The sequence below is a fragment of the Squalius cephalus genome (assembly GCF_949319135.1).
Source record: "Squalius cephalus genome assembly, chromosome: 18".
Taxonomy (NCBI): Eukaryota; Metazoa; Chordata; class Actinopteri; order Cypriniformes; family Leuciscidae; genus Squalius; species Squalius cephalus.
This window is the reverse complement of record NC_137139.1, coordinates 12,682,546-12,702,902: the sequence shown is the minus strand read 5'-3', so window position 1 is coordinate 12,702,902 and position 20,357 is coordinate 12,682,546. Positions and strand designations below refer to the sequence as shown.

Sequence of the window (20,357 nt, the reverse complement as noted above, 5' to 3'; positions counted from 1 at the left end):
TCACCTTTGGCCTTGAGGGCTCATTCTACGAGAAGCATGGCATCTTCTAGAGCCCTCCTCTCAGGGGCCCCCATTCAGGAGATCTGTCTGGGCTTCCCCACATACCTTCACTAGGTTCAACAGTCTGCACCTTCCTTCTAGGCCGGGCACACGAGTCCTCTCATCCTAAATTGAGCCTGACACAGTTTCACACTAAGACAGGCAGGATTCGTTGTGGCATAGTGGGTATTCGTTCCCCAAATTGTCGTTACCGACGCAGTGCGAGTTCCCTCGAAAGGGAACGTCTCGTGTTACGACTGTAACCCTTGTTCCCTGAGAAGGAAACGAGACGCTGCGTCCCTCTGCCATGCCTCCCCTGCCTGGGAGCGGCTTGCTTCAATCGCAGAAGCTAACTCTGTTGTGTGGCGGCATTCCTTCGTAGCTTCCGTGTATGCCGTCACACGCTGTGTCATGACACAACACCAATCAGGATTGGATTAGTTCCATACGTACTTTAGACGCGTTACACTGAGGGGCGCTCCCCAAAGTGTCGTTACCGACACGGTGTCTTGTTCCCTTCTCAGGGAACAAGGGTTACAGTCGTAACCCGAGACGTGTCCAATCAGTTGGACTGGTGAATCCAGGTCTTGTGTGAGATCTCATCTCCTTACTCTGTTGTTCTCTCCCTCAGGAGCAACAGCAGGAGGTAAAGAAACGCTGTGAGAATGCAGAACCGCGGCACGGCGAGCTGTGGTGTGCCGAATCCAAGCACATTCTCAACTGGCAGAAGAACATCGGAGAGATCCTGGTCCTCGTCGCTGCAAAGATCAAAAACACCTTCTAAGCTGTGGGACTAATATCAGATACACAAATCTGAGCATGTTTGGTTTAGCAAATAATGTTGTTTTTGAGTCTGTGGATTTTTATATTTTAATGCCTATTTTCCCACTTTTAGTGTGTTTGTCTTTCTGGAACAGTGATGATTCCGGGCTGTTTTCATTACACATGCTGGTATGTTCAGGGTGTTGTAAAGTCTAGTCACACCCAGAGATTGATAGAGAGTACATTTTGAACATTAATTGCCAGAACGATGTCATAGCCTCTTATTCTGCTTCTCATTATGCGTATGTGTAAATGTGCTGCTTGATTATCAGAAAATAAATGAAGTCTGATTTGTTTCAGATATCAGTTCTGTTGATTTAGGTTACTTATGTTAAGGTTTTGTTTTGAAATATCTAAACTCTTTCTAATTATAACTTCTAGAGTTTTTCAAGTTACGGCTGCCAAACTCGGCACAGTCCTTCAGTATTGTTGATATCACAAAATTTGAGGTTGTAACGATTTTGTTTAGGCTCTATATCAAAAATAGCCACTGCGTGACACTGTTGATGCATTCTCCTGTCACAAATTAATACATTTGTCACAATATAACTTAATACATTTCACCAAATATGAATCCCCGTTGAAGTCTAAGACCGTTCCAACGATGTGTTTCGTCAAGATTAGACAACTATTTGATTATAAAATAGTACGGATTATAAGGGGGAGGGCAAAGGGGAGGTAGGGAGGAGGCAAAAAAAAAAGTGTGCTAAGATTCCCACTAGTGGGGCAGTTAACAGGTCAAAGATACATTTTTGAAATGTTTTTATGTTTTAGAAGTGACTTATGATGCTATAGCAATTTTTCGATACAGTTTTGTTTCTTGCATTTATTTTGCATAGCCTACTGAATTGTGATTGGTCTATTCTTCCATCTGTATTCACATCTGAGTATAGGCCTACTGTACATTGAAAACAATGTTAACGTTGAGCATTATGGCTACAGCAATGCAGCTCTGATGTGAATTTTTTATTAATTTACTATTCAGCTGAGCTGATATAACATGAGTAAGGTTCAGAAACAATAGAGCTGGACCTGAATTGTCGACATTCCCCTGAAGATGACCCTGCCCTGCCATTATCACTATTATTTCTCTGCCTTTTAATTACTGGAATTTCCTTCAGAAAAAAAATCTAATCAATGTAAAAAACATGTGGTGATTTTATCAGCCTGACACAAACCACACTACTCTCTGCACATTGAAACCTCACACAAATGTTTGGACTATAAAAAGATGAAGGTTTTCGTCTGTCCATGAATCAGTGTAGAAATAAAGAGTCATTTCCTGATCGCAACCAGGTCCAGTGAAGATTCAAACCCTTAAGTGCACCAGGTTTATAAAGCAATCTCCCGCCGAAACCGAAACAAAGCGCAAAGTTGATTGATCGCGGAATTTTTCTCGACTTGATCAGACTAGAGACCTGGTGAAATCAGAAGCGCGATGGCAGCAGCAGCCCGTGACGGCGGAGACACATGAGAGCCTCGACACTTTTCTTTCACCAATGCTGGAATGGACGCGGTTAAGCCTCATCAACGCGCCTCTCGCCAGACCACCGACTCTAACTAGACCAAAAACGCGTTTTTAAGGTTGATTCTCTTTTCCGGTCGGACCGTTGTTGAAGTGTTCGGTGAGAAACATGTAACAGGCGTTGGACGCCGCTGGACCATGTCCACATTTCCAAGCCCTGACTGGTGCGCGCAAGAGTCCCTCTTCATCCCATGGTCAATGGTAAGATCCCTCATGCGCACTACGGCTGTATTCTGTCTTCTGTTTCTTGAAAAATCAGTAACTTGCAAAACTATTACTAATACTAATAGATAGGCTAAGTATCGTTATCAGATTCTAAATTAACCTATTTAATCCCAGAATTAATAAGTTAACAGTTACACTGCATGCTTTTCTAAAAAAATATATAAAACGTGTCTAAGAGTACACTCTAAAAAATGCTGGGTTGTTTCAAGCCATGTGTGGGTCAAATATGGACAAACCCAAGCGGGTTTAAAAATATAAATAAACCAATATTTGATTTGTCCATTTGACCCAAACATGTGTCGAAACAACCCAGCATTTTTTACTTTTCTATTATATAGGTGGAAAACGTAAAAACAAAATCTAATTCTTCAGTGAGACCAAATATAAAGTTGAAAACAACTAATAAAGTAGTCTATTTAGTAGGCAGTACTGGTAAGGAATGATAATCTTTGCATAGTTTTTACTTTTAGGCCTACTTTGATTTAATGTAACAATGCTTTGAAATGGATAATTATAATATGAATCAGTTTGTTTATTCAAAATGTGACTCAATGTGAATTGTTTATGCTTTGATCAGAGCAGAAGTCTCTAAATATAGTAGTTGCAGGCCTATTGCCATATGCATTATGACATGTTTTATGGAGCTTTGACAGGCATTCTGGTCATTTGACTTTATAGCAGCCATGTAAAACTCAAGAGATCAAGAGTCTGCACTATGATTTGTTCTGTGTAAAACACTTAAAGGGATAGTTCACTCAAAATTGAAAATCCTGTCATCGTTTACTCACCCTCGGGTTATTCCAAACACGTGTGAATTTTTTGAACACAAAAGAAGATATTTTGAAGAAAGACTTCCATATTAGTGGTGCATAGTTCAATGGTGCCCTAGAACTGTTCAGGGTGAGTAAATGATGACAGAATTAAAATGTTTGGGTGAACTATCTCTTTAAGACTTAAAGTTACCACAGTTATCAGTGAGATTAAATGAATTGGGTAAATAATGATGAACTATATTTTGAGGATATGATAGGCTACTGGTGCATCAGGTTCTGCACAAAGGAAAATGTCCCATCATCAATGTTACATGATGAGATGCTTTAGGATAATTGATAATGTGATTGTTTTGCTCAGTGTGTGAACAGGCCTGCTGTCTGTGTGGCTGTAATGCTGCTGCTCGCAGTGGCCCACGGGAAACGCGCATGTGATTATTCTGTGATCATCAGCACCTACAGGGCCGTCACCCTGGTCGAGCTCCAAAACCTGGTGAGTGTCATGTCAGATAAGCAGAATCCACGAAAACAGAGTTTTTATGTAACATGTGACTTGCTGTTCTTGTTTGATCTTTTAACAAATTATATAAGCATTCTCTCATACTACTGGAAGATTAGTTATGAATATGTGTTCACTTGTTGCCCTCTTCTGGTTATCTGTAGAAGGTGAACTGATTGTGTTTGCTCTTTTCACTCTTGGCCCAGAATCTGACTGGTTCATTTGACATATCAAAAGAAAAGGACCACTGTCCTTCTGAGAAGGTACAGCCACCTGTACATAGACACATGTATGTTTCCTTAATACACTGTACTTTGTCTTTGATGTTTTCTAGAGACTGTTGATATACCGAGCGCTTCTCTTTTTGGTGGCGTCTTAATAATCGCTCGTCTGTTTTGCGATAGGTTCACCGTATCCTGCGAGACATCTATAATATGACCCAAATCTTCAGATGCTTGAGTGAAAGCAAGAGGCAGCAGCGGGGCCGAGTGGACAGAGGCGGGGACATGGCGAAGGTGGTGGGACAGATGGCACAGCTCATCCGAAAAAACTGCTGCAGACCCCAAAGCTTGGTATAGTGTTTGTTTGTTTGCTGATTGAATGATCAAAATAATCAAAAAGTTAATCTTATTAATAATAATAATGTGAAATAAACAGGGTATTACATCATCTAGAAATGTATTTGTTTGTTTGTTTGTTTGTTTGTTTATCTAACTAAAGTTCATCTGAATAAATGTAATGTGAAATAAACAGAGGATTACATCATCTAGAAATTATTTTTTTTATTTGTTTGTTATATTTATCTAACTAAAGTTCATCTGAATAACTATAATGTGAAATAAACGGAAGATTACATGATCAAGAAACTAGTTAATTAATTAATTTATTTAACAAAAGTAAGTTAATCCGAATAATTATAATGTGAAATAAATGGAAGATTACATGATCTAGAAACTTATTTATTTATTTATCAAAATAAAGTTCATCTGAATAATTAATTATAATCTAAAACAAGCAAAAGGTAACAATCTAGAAATTAAATAATTTGTTTGTTTGTTTGTTTGTTTGTTTGTTGATTGAATAATTAAAAACAATAATCTGAACAATGATCATTCAAAATAAATATATTTGTTTGTTTGTTTGTTTATCAAAAAAAATGAATATAAATAATTATAATCTTAAACAGAGGATTACATTATCTAGAAATGTATTTATTTATCAAAATAAAGTTAATCTGAATAATTAATTATATTCTAAAACGAACAGAAGGTAAGAATCTAGAAATTAATTAATTTGTTTGTTTATTTGTTGATTGAATAATTAAAAACATTAATCTGAATATTTATATTCTGAAATAAATTTTAATTATTTAATTATTAAATTAATTGAATTTTTACTGAATAATCGTCATCTGAAATGAACAGAGGATAACATCATCTAGAAATGTTTTTATTTAGAAAGTATTTTATTTATTTACTAGATATTGATTTGACTGATTGGTTGATTGATTGATTGATTGATTGATTGATTGATTGATTGTGGCTTGAATAATCAAAATAAAGTTAATTTGAATAGTAATAATCTGAAATAAAAAGGTGATGATTTAGGAAAATATATTACTTTGCAGGCAAACAGATGCAAGAAAGCATCTTGCGAGCCGGGGAAGAAGCGTAAAGGAAGACATCAGTGGAGAATGAAAATGATGGGAAGACTCATAAACTGCTGGCAGAGGCTGCTGAGTGTGACGGCGTATTAAATCACACTTCAGATCCGTCCACACCACATTATTTAAAACAGTATGCACATTCATTTTCCCTTTATCATTATTTATTCACTTTCACTTAAAGAAAAAAGAACACCAAGTGTTTTGTATAATACTCCTTCAGTGAAATGATACACTGAGATTGTGTCAAGCTCATAAGAAATCGTATGATTATCTTTCTTCTGGTTGTATATGTTTTATTTGATAGCTCTATATATGGTTTATGCATAGCAAGTTCAAAAGATATTCATGTTAAGTACAGTTACGCACAGTTAGATGCACATATATATGGACACTCACATCTGGTGCTGCAAATTGAGCCAAAATTACAGCTGTAATAATTTAACGCTGACTACGTTATTCATGTTCTCATTGGTCCAACTAACACTATACAAAATACACTCAGTAACTTATCTCATGTTATTTCAGTGGATTCATCTGTTAAAATGTGTTGGGTAGAAGAAGGTGTTTATTTCTCTGAATTACAGTGTTTGAAGTTTTATTGGATGGTGGAATGTTTGGAAACTGTCAGGCATTTCATCATATCAACACTTCCAATGTTCAGAAACTCATTATGGACGTCAGTTTATCCATAATTTTGCTGCAATGGTGCTGCTGATTTATGTATTGTTTTGTTGATTCTTTCCATTAGTCCACTTTTACTGTAAGTAGGTTTAAAAATAAATAAATAAAAGCTTTTTTAAAAGACTCAAACTGTGAAATGCATTTTTATTATTATTATTATTTATTCACAATCGTTTTTTTTTTTTAGAAACAATGACTTTTATATGTTCTCTGTAGCAGTCGCGGGGCTTTTATTTTAAAACAGCGCGTGTTACCTGCACGTCAGCATTCTCCCATGCGCATGCGCACTACGTGCACTTCCTATTGTCACTGTTTGTAGTATTTGTGCATATCCATGTCGCTTGAAATTATAGTATTGTTTATGTCTGCTCACATCTCGTTACTTGATGCTTACTTTCCTTTTCTCCGCCGTTTTTTGCGCCACATACCTGTCTCCCATCATCAGTCATGTTAAAGGCAGAGATTTTACTGAGCAGGAAATGTCTCATTACAGGTGAGATTCATTTATGATACGCTAATTCATCTTTAATTATTGATGTGTAATAAGAGGGCCAGATGATCGGGGTGCCGTATAGAGTAAATAAGTAGTTACAACTGCTTTAACAAGTATGAATCTCTGTCCTTCATGGTCAGGAAGGGGTATTTGCTGTCAGTCAATCGGCTTTGCCATTATGCTCATGTGTAAATACAGGAGTCAGCTGAAACTAGGCACCTGTCATAATGCCTTACACTGCTTTGAGGAATATTGACAATCATTCCTGGTTAAAGTGGTTTGATATTTGTTGTCTGTTTTATTTGTCTTAACAGGGACAGAATAAAGTCGATGTTTTATCATGCTTACAACAGCTACTTAGAAAACGCATATCCTTATGATGAGTTGAGACCCCTGACATGTGATGGACAGGACACTTGGGGAAGGTATGAGTTTACAGCAGAAACATTTCTGTTCTTCAATAACAAGGAAAACAAAAGGACAGCACACACTGCCACAACACTCTCGAACTGCATTAATGAGAGGCAAACTACATTTCTACAATTTCGCTCTTCGGCAGTTAGTCACAAATGTTAAAATGTATACATGCATCTGAATAGATGTGGCCAGCAAACAAGACAGCAGTTAACCAATGAAAACACATTATATTCTCCCCCAAAACTAAAATTAATAGATTAGGGATGCACGATATATCAGCCACCATATCGGTATCGGCCGATATATGTTCATTAATGTTATCGTTATCGGCCCAATAAGAAAAATTGGCCGATATATTAAAGCCGATAAATAATGGATTGTTTCCTTCAGCTGAGACACTTCAGATGCACACTGTTCAGCATGATGCTTTTGAATCTCTTAAAGGGATAGTTCACTTTGAAATAAAATTTTGGTATGTTTTAGCTTACCTCAAGGGCATCCAAGATGTAGGTGTCTTTTTTTTCTGCAGTAGTTTCAATTTTGATATTTTTAGGTCAAACCGTTCTTGTCTGTCAGTCATATAATGCATTATGCAGGTCTATGGTCACTGTCTCAAAGAGCATGCACAGAGTCCAAATTAAAACAATTCCCCATCGTAAGTACACATTGATGGCCTAAGACACGAAACGAGCGGTTTGTGTGAGAAAACGAACAGTATTTATATCGTTTTTACCTCTTATAACACAGCCACGTCCAAGTGATCTGGTGAAGACTGGTGCACATACACTAGATGTCGCCTCGGCCACGCAGTTTTTAATGAATGCCGTAGACAAGGCGACATCTAGTGTATATATATATATCTATGCACCAGTCTGCGTACACGTCACACACCAGGATGCACGCGCGCCCTCAGATCACTTGGACGTGGCTGTGTATAAGAGGTAAAACCGATATAAATACTGTTCGTTTTCTCACACAAACCGCTCGTTTCGTGTCTTAGGCCATCAATGTGTACTTACGATGGGGAATTGTTTAATTTGGACTCTGTGCATGCTCTTTGAGACAGTGACCACAGACCTGCATTAAATGACTGACAGACAAGAACGGTTTGACCTAAAAATATCAAAATTGAAACTACTGCGGAAAAAAAGACACCTACATCTTGGATGCCCTTGAGGTAAGCTAAAACATACCAAAATTTAATTTCAGAGTGAACTATCCCTTTAAAAAAGAAAAATATGGTTCAGTGCAACATGTGCAGGGCAAGTCTGTCATATTGGCTTTATAAAATTATAATGAGAACATTATAATTGTGTGCTTGGGACATTGCTTTTAATGGTGAGACTTTTGTTTTTGTAATCAGGTTAAAATTATATAAAAATTTGGATTTAGATTTATCGGCCAATATATCGGTTATCGGCTTTAAAATGTAAAGAATTATCGGCTGTCGGTATCGTCCAAAATTGTAATATTGGTGCATCCGTAAAATAAATAAACTAACAGATCTGCCAAATTTAGCTTACCGGTATATAGAAATCACCAAAAGACAATCAGACATTTTTTCTGTCAAAATTAATTCTTTTTGGAAACAGTATTTATAAATATTAACACACACACGACCATCATATATATATTCGTTTATTCGATAACAAGAGAGCAGACATCACCGCGAAGGAGGCTTTCAGCTTGTCAAATTCTTCTATTACCATCAAGTGACAGACCCAATGGGATGAAAGCTGTGACACTAAGTTAAATTAACTAAGACCTAGAATAATGAGAAGGTTTTTAGTCATTTTAAATCTAGGCATGATCAAGTTTTTAACTTGGGGACATTTAGGTCATAAAAGATTTGCACATGGTTATTTCTTGAAAGGTGAAGAACTATCGACATGCCTTCTTTGTCAAACTCCAATGTTAAACGTATTTTACTGGACTGCACAGTTTTAATCCAAAAAGACATTTTACTCAGAGATCAGTTTAAATGATGTACTTCAAAATTAGGACATTTGTCTTGTATTAATCTTAAATATTTAGGCCTAATGTGTTTTTTTTGTTAATTGTAAGATTTTTGTCATTCACTGTGTTCTCTGCGTGAAGAAAGCCTTGCTGCTGACATGACGTTAAAAAAATTAAAAAATAATGATTCACTAGATTAAAATGGACAGCAATGGGGTTCTTTCAATTGAACTTGGTCAGAGTAAAATTCTCACTTACATTCAATGAATTTTTGGCACAAAATACACAAAAAAGTTGCTGCAGGTTTTGAATTGGAATTGGAATTGAGTTTTGTCTGTAATATATTATCTTTAATAGTGGAACACATAATTCAGAAGATTCAGAAATCATATTCTAGCATTATGACCTCTCTATTTGTCCCTTTTTCCTTCAAGTTTTTCCCTCACACTCATTGATGCTCTGGACACATTGCTGGTATGAATTACATTCAACAAGATTCTTCGGTGTCATACAGTGGTTTTCTGTAGTTCAGATGCAGAGAGTGTTTTTCCTTCTTGATCACAGGTATTGGGAAACCACACTGAGTTCCAGCGCGTGGCCACTCTGCTCCAGGACACGGTTGATTTTGACACGGATGTAAATGCATCTGTGTTTGAGACGAATATACGAGGTAAGGCATATATTTATGTATATATATATATATATATATATATATATATATATTAGGGGTGTAACGGTTCAGAAAATTCACGGTTCGGTTTGATACGATACACTTGTGTCATAGTTCGGTTCGGTACGCTTCTATACGTTTTTGATACAGCAAAAAGAAAGAAATGCCAGAGAAATTTCCTTGATTTAATTTTTTTTTATTCTTTTTTTATTAAAACTAACATCATAAAATATGATATTTTTTTTTACTTTGAGCAATTCTGGAGTTATAAATGACTCTTCTTAGGAGCATATAAAACAAAACAGCTCCTTGGAAAAAATTAAATGTAATATTGTAGTAGTTATAAACAAAGGTTTATTTTAGTTCAGATTGACATTTGAGGGCAGCAATTGTATTCATAATGTCAAAATAAAACCGACGTAATGTTACTTGAAGGCATTATGCCTACTATTCCTGCCAAACTTCCATGGTTGCAGTCAGTGTTACTACAGTAAATCCATGGTGAAAATGCATACCGAAAACCGAACCGAAAGCCTCGTACCGAACGGTTCAATACGAATACATGTATCGTTACACCCCTAATATATATATATATAGCCATGAAAACTACTTTCGTCATGCAAAACAGATCTGATATTTTTCTTTTGATTTTGGGGGGACATATGACCCGGACATGTTTTTGGCAAACTCATTTATCTTTATTTATCCTGTAATGCAGGGCTGTTATCATTGGCGTTCAGTGAGTTTCACCAGTGCATCTGTTTATAATCTGGTGACTTGATGTGTTTCTCTGCAGTGGTTGGTGGGCTTCTCTCGGCCCATCTGCTCTCCAAGCGTGCTGGGATGGAGGTGGAGGAGGGTTGGCCCTGCTCTGGACCCCTTCTGCGCATGGCAGAGGACGCCGCACGCAAACTGCTGCCTGGTGAGGGAGCTCGTGGATACTTCAAAACCATATTCAAATTACATCACTATCTGAAATTATATTTAGCATGAATCGTTTGTTGCATTCGTCATTGAACCACAGAAAATGAGCCATACATTTTGTTAAAGATGGCATGGAAAGGAAGTTGCAATAGGGTTTTCTTCACTATTGTGACGTATATCTGAGTGAAACATCTTCTAGACCAAGAAGAAATGTAGGGCGGGACTTGATTTTGTCCATGGGGAATTGATTGGATGGTTGTGGTTTGCTATTGGTGGATCATGTGAGTGACAGGTTGCCCCGCCCTCACGCCACTAAACACATCATCAGAGAAGAGATGTCGCTTCAAGAGGGAGGGGAAGTTATTTTGATAAAAGATTGCAAGGACACATATTTAAAGTAAAAAATAATGATGTGCACGGATAAATGATTTATAATAATTACTGCAATATTTCATAAAACAAATAAGAATTGTCAAATTTGATTTCATGGGGACTTTAATGATAACCCCCCCCCCCCCCCCCCCCGCAAATATCAAATAAAATAAGTTCTAAATTATTGAAAAAGAAAATAAAAAATTTTCTTCAAACTCAAATTAAAAATGAAAACTAAAAATACAAAATAAATGGTCACTCAAAATATTAATAAATACTATAACAGTATATGATTAATATAAAAATAACACAGATTAATGAGTGCATAGTGTGTTTTTTATGTGATGATTGTCTTAACTCTCCATTTATCATTTTGTTCATTTTAGTTTTTTAGTATATATATTATATTTCCTGCCATTAAATCAAAAAGTAATAATTTGAAAATCCTACATCATACATACATTCATCACTAGTTTACCGTGCTAATAGTTTTCACTCAAATCAAGACTGAATTTGCATACTCCTATTAATTTGGAAAAACATGTAGTTTTAAGCATTAGCTAAGCTAGTATCCCAGTATTGGGACATAAAATTGCATCTTTCATAATTGTGTAAGGATGTGTGAGCAACCTTTGCCCAAAAGGCATGCATGGATTTATCCAAAACTCCTTCAATGTAATGCACTAATCCTAATCTGGCATTTTAACATATTTTAGCATCATGATAATATTTGATCATGATAATTGAATAATGCTGTTAGTTTTTCTCCATTCTGTCCCTTCTCAGCTTTCCAGACGCCCACAGGGATGCCGTATGGCACGGTGAACCTGCTGCGGGGGGTGGACCCCGCTGAGACCCCCGTCACCTGCACTGCTGGAGTGGGCACCTTCATCCTGGAGTTCTCCACCCTCAGCCGACTGACTGGAGACCCTGTGTTTGAGAACGTGGCTCGCAAAGCTCTCAGGGCCTTATGGAGAAAACGCTCAGAAATTGGCCTGGTAAAATCTTTTTATCTGGGATCAAGCTGTTTGTAGTACAGTCAGCCATGATGTTCTACAGGGATAGTTCACCCAGACATGAAAATGATCTAGTCTTAGAGCTTTCACACCCGGTGGTTACAGGAACTCGGTTATCGGAACTAGCCACCTGTGCTAAGAAAATAACACAACGTCGCAGACGAAGGCTTTCTGTTAACATTAGCTTTCTGTGTGTTAGTCGTATCGCTGTTTTCCATGTTCATGGAGTAAGCATATGTAAACTGTGTGTTTACTTGGCTATTTAAAGTCCCCTTGAAATCAAAATGAATGTGAATATGTTAGTCTTAAGCCTTGGTTATACTTTCGCCTGGCTCCGCAGCGCGAGTCTCCGCTGACTGCGGAGCTCCCCAAACGGACGAGGCGTTTATACTTGACGCGCTCGCCGTTGTACTCTTCTTTGAAACGACAGGGGGCAACTCGAGTAATTGTCCTCTAAACCATCAGGAATCAGCAGTGAGAAGAAGAAAGCTATACACACGTGACAATGTTTATTTTAGTACACCACCACCAATACCATAAAAAGAATAGTGTAAAACCCAGTAAACCCTGAGATTATTACTCGTGACAATAAAACAAAATATATGGATATGAGAATGTGTATACAACATAACTAAATTAACGATCTCTTACATATTTTCTAATTTCACTAAACATTTCATTAAGTTTCGTGAACATTTTTATTAAACATGGACCTTTATGTTCATTAAAAATACTTTTTATGCTATTGTATGCTCATTTTTTAAATGTAATCAACTCATTTAGACGTGCAAACTGGGTGCCGGTGTGGTGAGAAGTTCGAGCTCGGCCAGATTCGGCTCGAAGTCGTTCATCTTCGGATGCGGCGCCGCGCGCGTTGTTACAAAAAATGTCCCGCACACCGGCAGGCGAAATTGGGTCTTGCGAACCAAACGCGCACGACCGCCCCCTCCGCAATGACGTCATTTTTGCCGCGCGCACCTTCGCGCTCGTGCGGACCATAGACTGTGGTGCGGACGCGTCGATTATAAACCAGGCTTTACAGTTATCTATAAGCTAGTGTGCTCCAAAACAATGACAAAATTCATATTTAGAAGATATAAGCATTCAAAGCTGACAGTCTCACTTCCTCCAATATGGGTCAATGATTTTGATGACTCTGCACTTCAGCTTCCAATCAAATGCTCTCTAGAATCTGAAGCCCCGCCCCCTACATTATAAGACGATGAAATCTGTCATTTATTCACACATTTACTATGTTCTACATGGTGAATGGCACATAGTTCACTATATAGGGGATAGGGAACGATTCAGACGGTGTAAATATGCTTTCCATTGGGGCGAATGAACTCTATAAGTCATTGTTTGTATTTATCTGAAGGAAGAAAGTCATGAATTGGGGATCGTATGAGGGGGAGTAAATGAAGAGAGAATTCTAATTTTGGGGTGAACTATCCCTTTAACTCCACATACAATATTAACAGTACATTTTACTTCATACTACAACACATGAGTGTAATGCGTCATGAATGACCCTGTAGCCCTACTGACCGCACTCAAGTAAACCACCCAGAAATGTCTCTTCTGAAAAGCTTTGACCAAATGCCTCTAATAACATTAATATTTATGTTTTAGCCCCTGCTTTCTTACCAGAATGTTAATCGCTTTAACAGCAACTACTGGGTGGCTGGCTGATTAAAAAGGCAAAATCTATGTTTATGTTGTTGTTTCTCCTTGTGATTCAAGGATAATTGGTTGTATACAACAGAATTTGAGTTCACAGAAAACAGATTATTTCCCCAATCCCTGTTTTCTTTATTGGGATTAAGTATTCAATAGAACCATAAAGCTTTCAGAGATCCAAATCTGATTTAAATGAACAGTTTAGCATTTTGCATAGCTCGACATGGTTTAAAAGGGTCATACATGTTTTATTATTTTTAATTATATCATTTGATTTCATTTTGAATCATTTAGTTTATAATGTTTGCAATTGATTTGCACCAAAAATGCTAATTTAAATCAGTTTGTGATCAGTTTCCATCCTCTCTCTGACCCTGAGAATTAAGTGGGGCTTTAGGGCCGCAATGTAAACCCTCTTTTGCATGTGATATGAGTAGCAATGTTTTTTGCTGAGCTCACACACGTGCAAACATTTTTTTTATATGACCACAGCTTTCCTACATAGTGGAATTTAAATTGAATGAATGAGTGATTGAACTCGTCCGGGTTTGGTGTTATTTGATGAGTATGAGCTACAGTAACCACAATATTCCAGCAATTAATTAGCATTAATAGCATACATGGTCAGAATGTTGGCTTTTAAAATCATTTATCAGTTGTTAAATATGGTCTGTAAAATTGATAGAGAAGTCTGGAAAAATATGGATTTTTGAAATATGTGCTGTGACTCCAGCATTCACTGTTCTTCTTAACTGTATCACATAACCATCTCATCTTTACAGGTGGGCAATCATATAGATGTCGTAACTTCTAAGTGGGTGGCTCAGGACGCAGGGATCGGGGCGGGAGTGGACTCGTACTTCGAGTATCTCGTAAAGGGGGCCATCCTGCTGCAAGATGAGGAGATGCTGGCAATGTTTCAAGGTAAACATTAAATAATTAATAAAGCGGCTGTATTACACGAGCATTGTACAATAGTTTTACTATTTCAGGCTTTCTACTTCAAAATGTCATGTTTAATTCAATGTGTCACTTGCCGTTCCTTTGTAATTATTCGTGAAGTTTACTTGCAATTTCCAAGTGAAAATGGTTTCAAAGTAAATCCTGCACCAAATTTGTTTGTGTATGTGCAATTAAATTGCTATTTATTTAGATAGCATTAGATAATCATCATAACACCAACTCATTTCCACTAATTGCTGTATATCTTTCCTTATCTTGCTTGCGTGAAAGCATTATCAACTTTCAAATGTGTGTTGCAGAATTTGATAAGTCCATAAAGAACTACACTAAGTTTGATGATTGGTATCTGTGGGTGCAGATGCATAAAGGAACCGTATCAATGCCAGTGTTTCAGTCTCTGGAGGCGTTCTGGCCTGGACTGCAGGTGAGAGAGCAGATCTTTCTCCATTCACTAGTCCAGTATGTCACAAGACAATGGGAAAACACCATTTTATATATTCTGAGAGCAGATTCCTGTGACTCCTAGTAATGCACGTGTGTTTATTTAATCTCAGAGTTTGATAGGTGATATTTCCAGTGCCACAAAGACCTTTCATAACTACTACAGTGTTTGGCGTCAGTTCGGCGGCCTCCCAGAGTTCTACAGCATTCCTCAAGGCTACACAGTGGACAAACGCGAGGGCTACCCTCTGCGGCCAGGTATCTATCAGAGCAATACATGCACGAAAAGTCCTCAAACCATAGATTAGTTGTCTTTTAAACCATTATATCACATTCCTGAGCTTTTCTTAAAAACATAAAAAATATATATATATATACAGTGAGGAAAATAAGTATTTGAACACCCTGCTATTTTGCAAGTTCTCCCACTTGGAAATCATGGAGGGGTCTGAAATTGTCATCGTAGGTGCATGTCCACTGTGAGAGACATAATCTAAAAAAAAAAATCCAGAAATCACAATATATGATTTTTTAACTATTTATTTGTATGATACAGCTGCAAATAAGTATTTAAACACCTGTCTATCAGCTAGAATTCTGACCCTCAAAGACCTGTTAGTCTGCCTTTAAAATGTCCACCTCCACTCCATTTATTATCCTAAATTAGATGCACCTGTTTGAGGTCGTTAGCTGCATAAAGACACCTGTCCACCCCATACAATCAGTAAGAATCCAACTACTAACATGGCCAAGACCAAAGAGCTGTCCAAAGACACTAGAGACAAAATTGTACACCTCCACAAGGCTGGAAAGGGCTACGGGGAAATTGCCAAGCAGCTTGGTGAAAAAGGTCCACTGTTGGAGCAATCATTAGAAAATGGAAGAAGCTAAACATGACTGTCAATCTCCCTCGGACTGGGGCTCCATGCAAGATCTCACCTCGTGGGGTCTCAATGATGAGATATATATATATATATATATATATATATATATATATATATATATAGTCCTTTTTGCATTATGGGTCAATATCAACTGTGGCTTTAGAAGTGATTTGATGCCTTTTTTTCCATCTCTGAATTTTATTTTACAAAAGTATTTTTGAGACAAATGTTGATAAACATGAAAATGCATGCTTAGACGCACTATACACCAAATGTAAGTGATATAAATAAAGAATATCATAATGAACTACAGCCTGGAAGGTGCGCAGAGCAAAAGTTCAAAAACCAAATAGTCTACATTTTAAAGAAGCCGATATTTCACTCTGCTGACACCAATTTGCATGAACATTTGATCATCTTTTTCATCATAAAGGTTAGTTTAATGAAGTAAAATAAATGTATTTCGTTAGAAAACATTCTAAAGTAATATTTACACTACCGTTTGAATGTTTAGGGTTGGTTCGATTTTTAATGTTCTTGGAAGAAGTCTCTCACTAAGACTGCATTTATTTGATCAAAAATACAGTAAAAACAGTAATGTTATAAAATATTATTACAATTCAAAATATCTGTTTTCTATTGTAATATATTTTAAAATGTAATTTATTCCTGTGATCAAAGCTGAATTTCCAGCATCATTACTCCAGTTTTCAGTGTCACATGATCCTTCAGAAATCATTCTAATATGATGATTTGTTAATCAAGAAACATTTCTGATTATTATCAGTGTTGAAAACAGTTGTGCTGCTGAATATTTTTGTGGAAACCCTAACAAATTTTTTTAGGATCCTATGAAGAACAAAAGTTAACAGAAAGAACATACATTTTTGTAAAATTATAAATGTGTTTACTGTCACTATTGATCAATTTTATGCATCCTTGCTGAATAAAAACTCTTAGTGACCCCAAACTTTTGAACAGTAGTGTATGTTGCTTTGATCTTGTGCCGAGTTATAAGTTCAAGGAATAAACAAATACTGGGAATTCTCATATAACAATATATTCAAGTAAAATTTATCTGTATTGATAAAAATATTCTTTCTTGCATCACAGTAAAGTTCATACAGTATACAGTATAATATGAAATTTCAGAGATTTTCACAACAGCCCTGGAATGTGGGTCTTTTTTTAATGCTTTATAAGGGTTAAGATTACTTTAGAGCCGGAATACACTATAACTGATTGCCTGATTTACAGTCTGGATGGGCACTAGTTGTCGGAAGTCAAATCCGGTCTTCAGATTTGAGTTGACAGATTTCACAGAAAATCTCTCAGTTTGTGATGGCCACAAACTGCTAATTATTATTATTTTTTTAAACTTCTGACTATTGATTCCATCCAGTCGTCACGATCAAACATGTTTGATATTTTGAGCTGATTTAAGAACACGCGTTGTTTTCATTTGTCATGCGCCAACTCAACTAGCCGCATGTTTCTGCGTGAGTTTGTTGTGTTCATATTTGTAACAACTTGAAAATCTAGTAGTGTATGATCCTCAATCTTTTAGTGAATGATGGCCTAGTGTTTTACAATCCGCTGAGAACACTTTAGCAATCAATGGCTTTGCAGATAACAGGCATGTTGGCAGCAAGTTTTGCATTCACATTTTGCTGTAAAATCTGTATTGATTAATTTACATTGAAGTAACTAATTGTGTTGTGCAGAGTTGATCGAGAGCGCCATGTATCTGTACAAGGCCACCGGCGACCCGACATTCATGCAGCTTGGCCGGGACGCAATCGAGTCGATCGACAAAATCAGCCGGGTGAACTGTGGTTTCGCCACTGTGAGTGTCTCGAAATGAGTCTCAAACATTGAGTCTGAATCCAGCAGTCTCTAAACGTACTCGTCTTTTTTTTATTTCCGCCAAAGGTGAAGGACGTAAGGGACCACAAGTTGGACAACCGCATGGAGTCCTTCTTCCTGGCCGAGACCATTAAATACCTCTACCTCCTCTTCGATCCTGAAAACTTCCTTCATAACACGGGCACTGAGTTTGAGCTCGGCGGCCTGCACGGGGACTGCGTTCTCAGCGCGGGGGGGTACATATTTAACACGGAGGCTCACCCGCTCGACCCCGCCGCGCTCCACTGCTGCAGCCGATACCAGGACGAGCGCAGGGAACTACAGGACATACTCCTCAGCTTCTCAAAACCACTCAGGCCTCCCACGGACCAATCAGGGGAGACGTCAGGGGACCGGAGCGCCCCGGAGAGCATCGCACTGAAGCCGGGAGAGAAACGGAAACCTCCTGCGCTCTCCTGCCCCGTGCAGCCGTTCAGCGCCAAACTGGCCGTCATGGGTCAAGTCTTCTCGGACAACTCTTGAACAGACGTTCTCACTGCTAACAATCTGTAAAGATGTAGATTATCTTTGTAATTTAACTTTGGAGAGATTAAATGTTTTCTAAAAATGTGTGGATTTTTTTCCCACCCTTTTTATTAAAAAGTTTTAGATAACAAAAAGTGTTGGTGTCCAGTACAGTTCTTGAAATCAAATCCTCAAAAAAATAAACCTTCAGTCATACAATATGATGAATAAAGGAGAAAAATTATCCACTTAAAGGAATAGTTCATTTACAAATGAAAATTCTGTCATCATTTACTCACTCTCAAGTTGTTTCAAACCTGTATGAATTTCTTTCTTCTGCTGAACACAAAGGAATATATTTTGAAGAATGTCAGTAACCAAACAGGTTTTGGACCCCATTGACTTCCATAGTAGGAAAAAAATAAAAAATACTATGGAAGTCAATGGGGTCCAAAAACTGTCTGGTTACTGACATTCTTCAAAATATCTTCTATTGAGTTCAACAAAAACAAAAGAAATTCATACAGGTTTGAAACAACTTGAGAGTGAGTAAATGATGACAGAAATTTCATTTGTAAGTGAACTATTCCTTTAATAGGCCACATAAGACTAAACCCTGCTGCTGAGATTTTAATACTAATGCTACTGTGTCATGCTAATCAGTCTGGCGTCGAGTCTAAAAAGCGTGTTTTCTCTTCACGTGAGAAAGCCAACTAGAGCCAGAGAGCATAAAGTTTATAATGAACATGCCCTCAAACTCTTGCCAGTTTTGTATGCCAGCACAAACTGAGAATGGCACGACTGCAGCTCTGGACAAAGCCCTCTGTTCTTTTGGGCTGGGATTAGTGGATTCATGGCTGCTTTAACTTCCTTGAGGCAGATAAACATTGACCTGGGTTATTAGCAATTACACAGTAAGTTACACATTATCTTAGCAGCTGTAATGCCTCAGGTATTCCTGAGTTATTCTGCTAAAAGTTCAAAAGAACAGCATTCATTTTAAATAGAAATCTTTTAACATTGTAAATGTTTTTTACTGTTAGTTTTGATCAATTTAATTCCTCCTTTCTGAATAAACATATTCATTTTGTTAAAAAAAATAACAAACTTTACCCCAAACCTTTGAATGTTGATATACTGTATATGGCAAGACTTTACAGTAAGGTTTAATTCATTAACAATAGTTATTACATGGCTTGGTTGAATTCCAATGTAGAATGCGGTCTGTTATGTAAGGGATAATGTATAGAGAGGCGGTCGTTATAGCGAATAACAACCCCGACAGGCTGAACAGGACCCCGACGCGAAGCGGAGGGGTCTTGAATCAGCCTGAAGGGGTTGTTATTCGCTATAACGACCGCCTCTCTATACATTATCCCACTTATTACATGGCTACCTACAAAATAAATCAATAATTTGACACGAATTATTGATTTAAAAAGGAGTTTATTGATTTAAAAACGAATGTATTGCTTCCGCCAAAGAAAATAGTCCGTTCCGCGTCCATAGCAACGCGCTGTTTTTCATGGCAACGGTCTACTTCGCAGCGGTCTGTTATCAAGAAATAACAGACCGCATTCTACATTAGAATTCAACCAAGCCATGTAATAATTCTTGATAACATACAGACCGCTGCGAAGTATAACACACCGTTGCCATGAAAAACAGAGCGTTGCTATGGACGCGGAACGGACTATTTTCTTTAGCGGAAGCAATATAATCATTTTTAAATCAATAAACTCTGTTTTAAATCAATATTTTATGTCAAATTATTTATTTATTCTGTAGGTAGCCATGTAATAAGCGGGATAATGTATAGCGAGGCGGTTGTTATAGTGAATAACAACCTTCCCAGACAGCAAGCCAACATTGAATAAACATTGTTTTTCCATCCGAATCATCATTATGGTTGATGTTGAAATTTCAATGCAAAATAAATGTTGA

General features: G+C 37.3%; 3 protein-coding genes across 3 annotated transcripts in view; all 3 read left to right on the top strand.

Annotated features, from left to right (window-relative positions):
• Positions 1-1,176, top strand: part of prpf6 (PRP6 pre-mRNA processing factor 6 homolog) — a 28,201-nt gene extending 27,025 nt beyond the window's left edge. Inside the window, exon 21 of the mRNA XM_079849791.1 lies at positions 671-1,176. Coding sequence (XP_079705917.1) covers positions 671-823 — 153 coding nt within the window. The 3' untranslated portion in view covers positions 824-1,176. The remainder of the gene's footprint in view (positions 1-670) is intronic.
• Positions 1,177-2,067: 891 nt separating this feature from the next.
• LOC307146337 (uncharacterized protein) lies at positions 2,068-6,344 on the top strand. Its single transcript, XM_079850238.1, has 5 exons — positions 2,068-2,587; positions 3,743-3,874; positions 4,087-4,143; positions 4,285-4,452; positions 5,508-6,344. The coding sequence occupies exons 1-5, from the start codon at positions 2,525-2,527 to the stop codon at positions 5,634-5,636; spliced, it is 549 nt and encodes a 182-aa protein (XP_079706364.1). The 5' UTR covers positions 2,068-2,524; the 3' UTR covers positions 5,637-6,344.
• Positions 6,345-6,465: 121 nt separating this feature from the next.
• Positions 6,466-19,366, top strand: edem2 (ER degradation enhancer, mannosidase alpha-like 2). Its single transcript, XM_079849799.1, has 11 exons — positions 6,466-6,720; positions 7,035-7,145; positions 9,528-9,567; positions 9,658-9,763; positions 10,560-10,685; positions 11,846-12,057; positions 14,538-14,679; positions 15,018-15,142; positions 15,273-15,417; positions 17,768-17,889; positions 17,976-19,366. The coding sequence occupies exons 1-11, from the start codon at positions 6,614-6,616 to the stop codon at positions 18,429-18,431; spliced, it is 1,692 nt and encodes a 563-aa protein (XP_079705925.1). The 5' UTR covers positions 6,466-6,613; the 3' UTR covers positions 18,432-19,366.
• Positions 19,367-20,357: the final 991 nt, after the last annotated feature.

Bases quoted from the DNA above. Each gene is read 5' to 3' on its own strand.
- LOC307146337 (XM_079850238.1), top strand. From the start codon at position 2,525: ATGTCCACATTTCCAAGCCCTGACTGGTGCGCGCAAGAGTCCCTCTTC. The intron at 3,875-4,086 runs GTGAGTGTCATG...CTCTTGGCCCAG, and splicing joins TGGTCGAGCTCCAAAACCTG to AATCTGACTGGTTCATTTGA. The intron at 4,453-5,507 runs GTATAGTGTTTG...ATTACTTTGCAG, and splicing joins GCTGCAGACCCCAAAGCTTG to GCAAACAGATGCAAGAAAGC.
- edem2 (XM_079849799.1), top strand. From the start codon at position 6,614: ATGCTTACTTTCCTTTTCTCCGCCGTTTTTTGCGCCACATACCTGTCT. The intron at 10,686-11,845 runs GTGAGGGAGCTC...GTCCCTTCTCAG, and splicing joins CGCACGCAAACTGCTGCCTG to CTTTCCAGACGCCCACAGGG. The intron at 15,143-15,272 runs GTGAGAGAGCAG...ATTTAATCTCAG, and splicing joins CGTTCTGGCCTGGACTGCAG to AGTTTGATAGGTGATATTTC.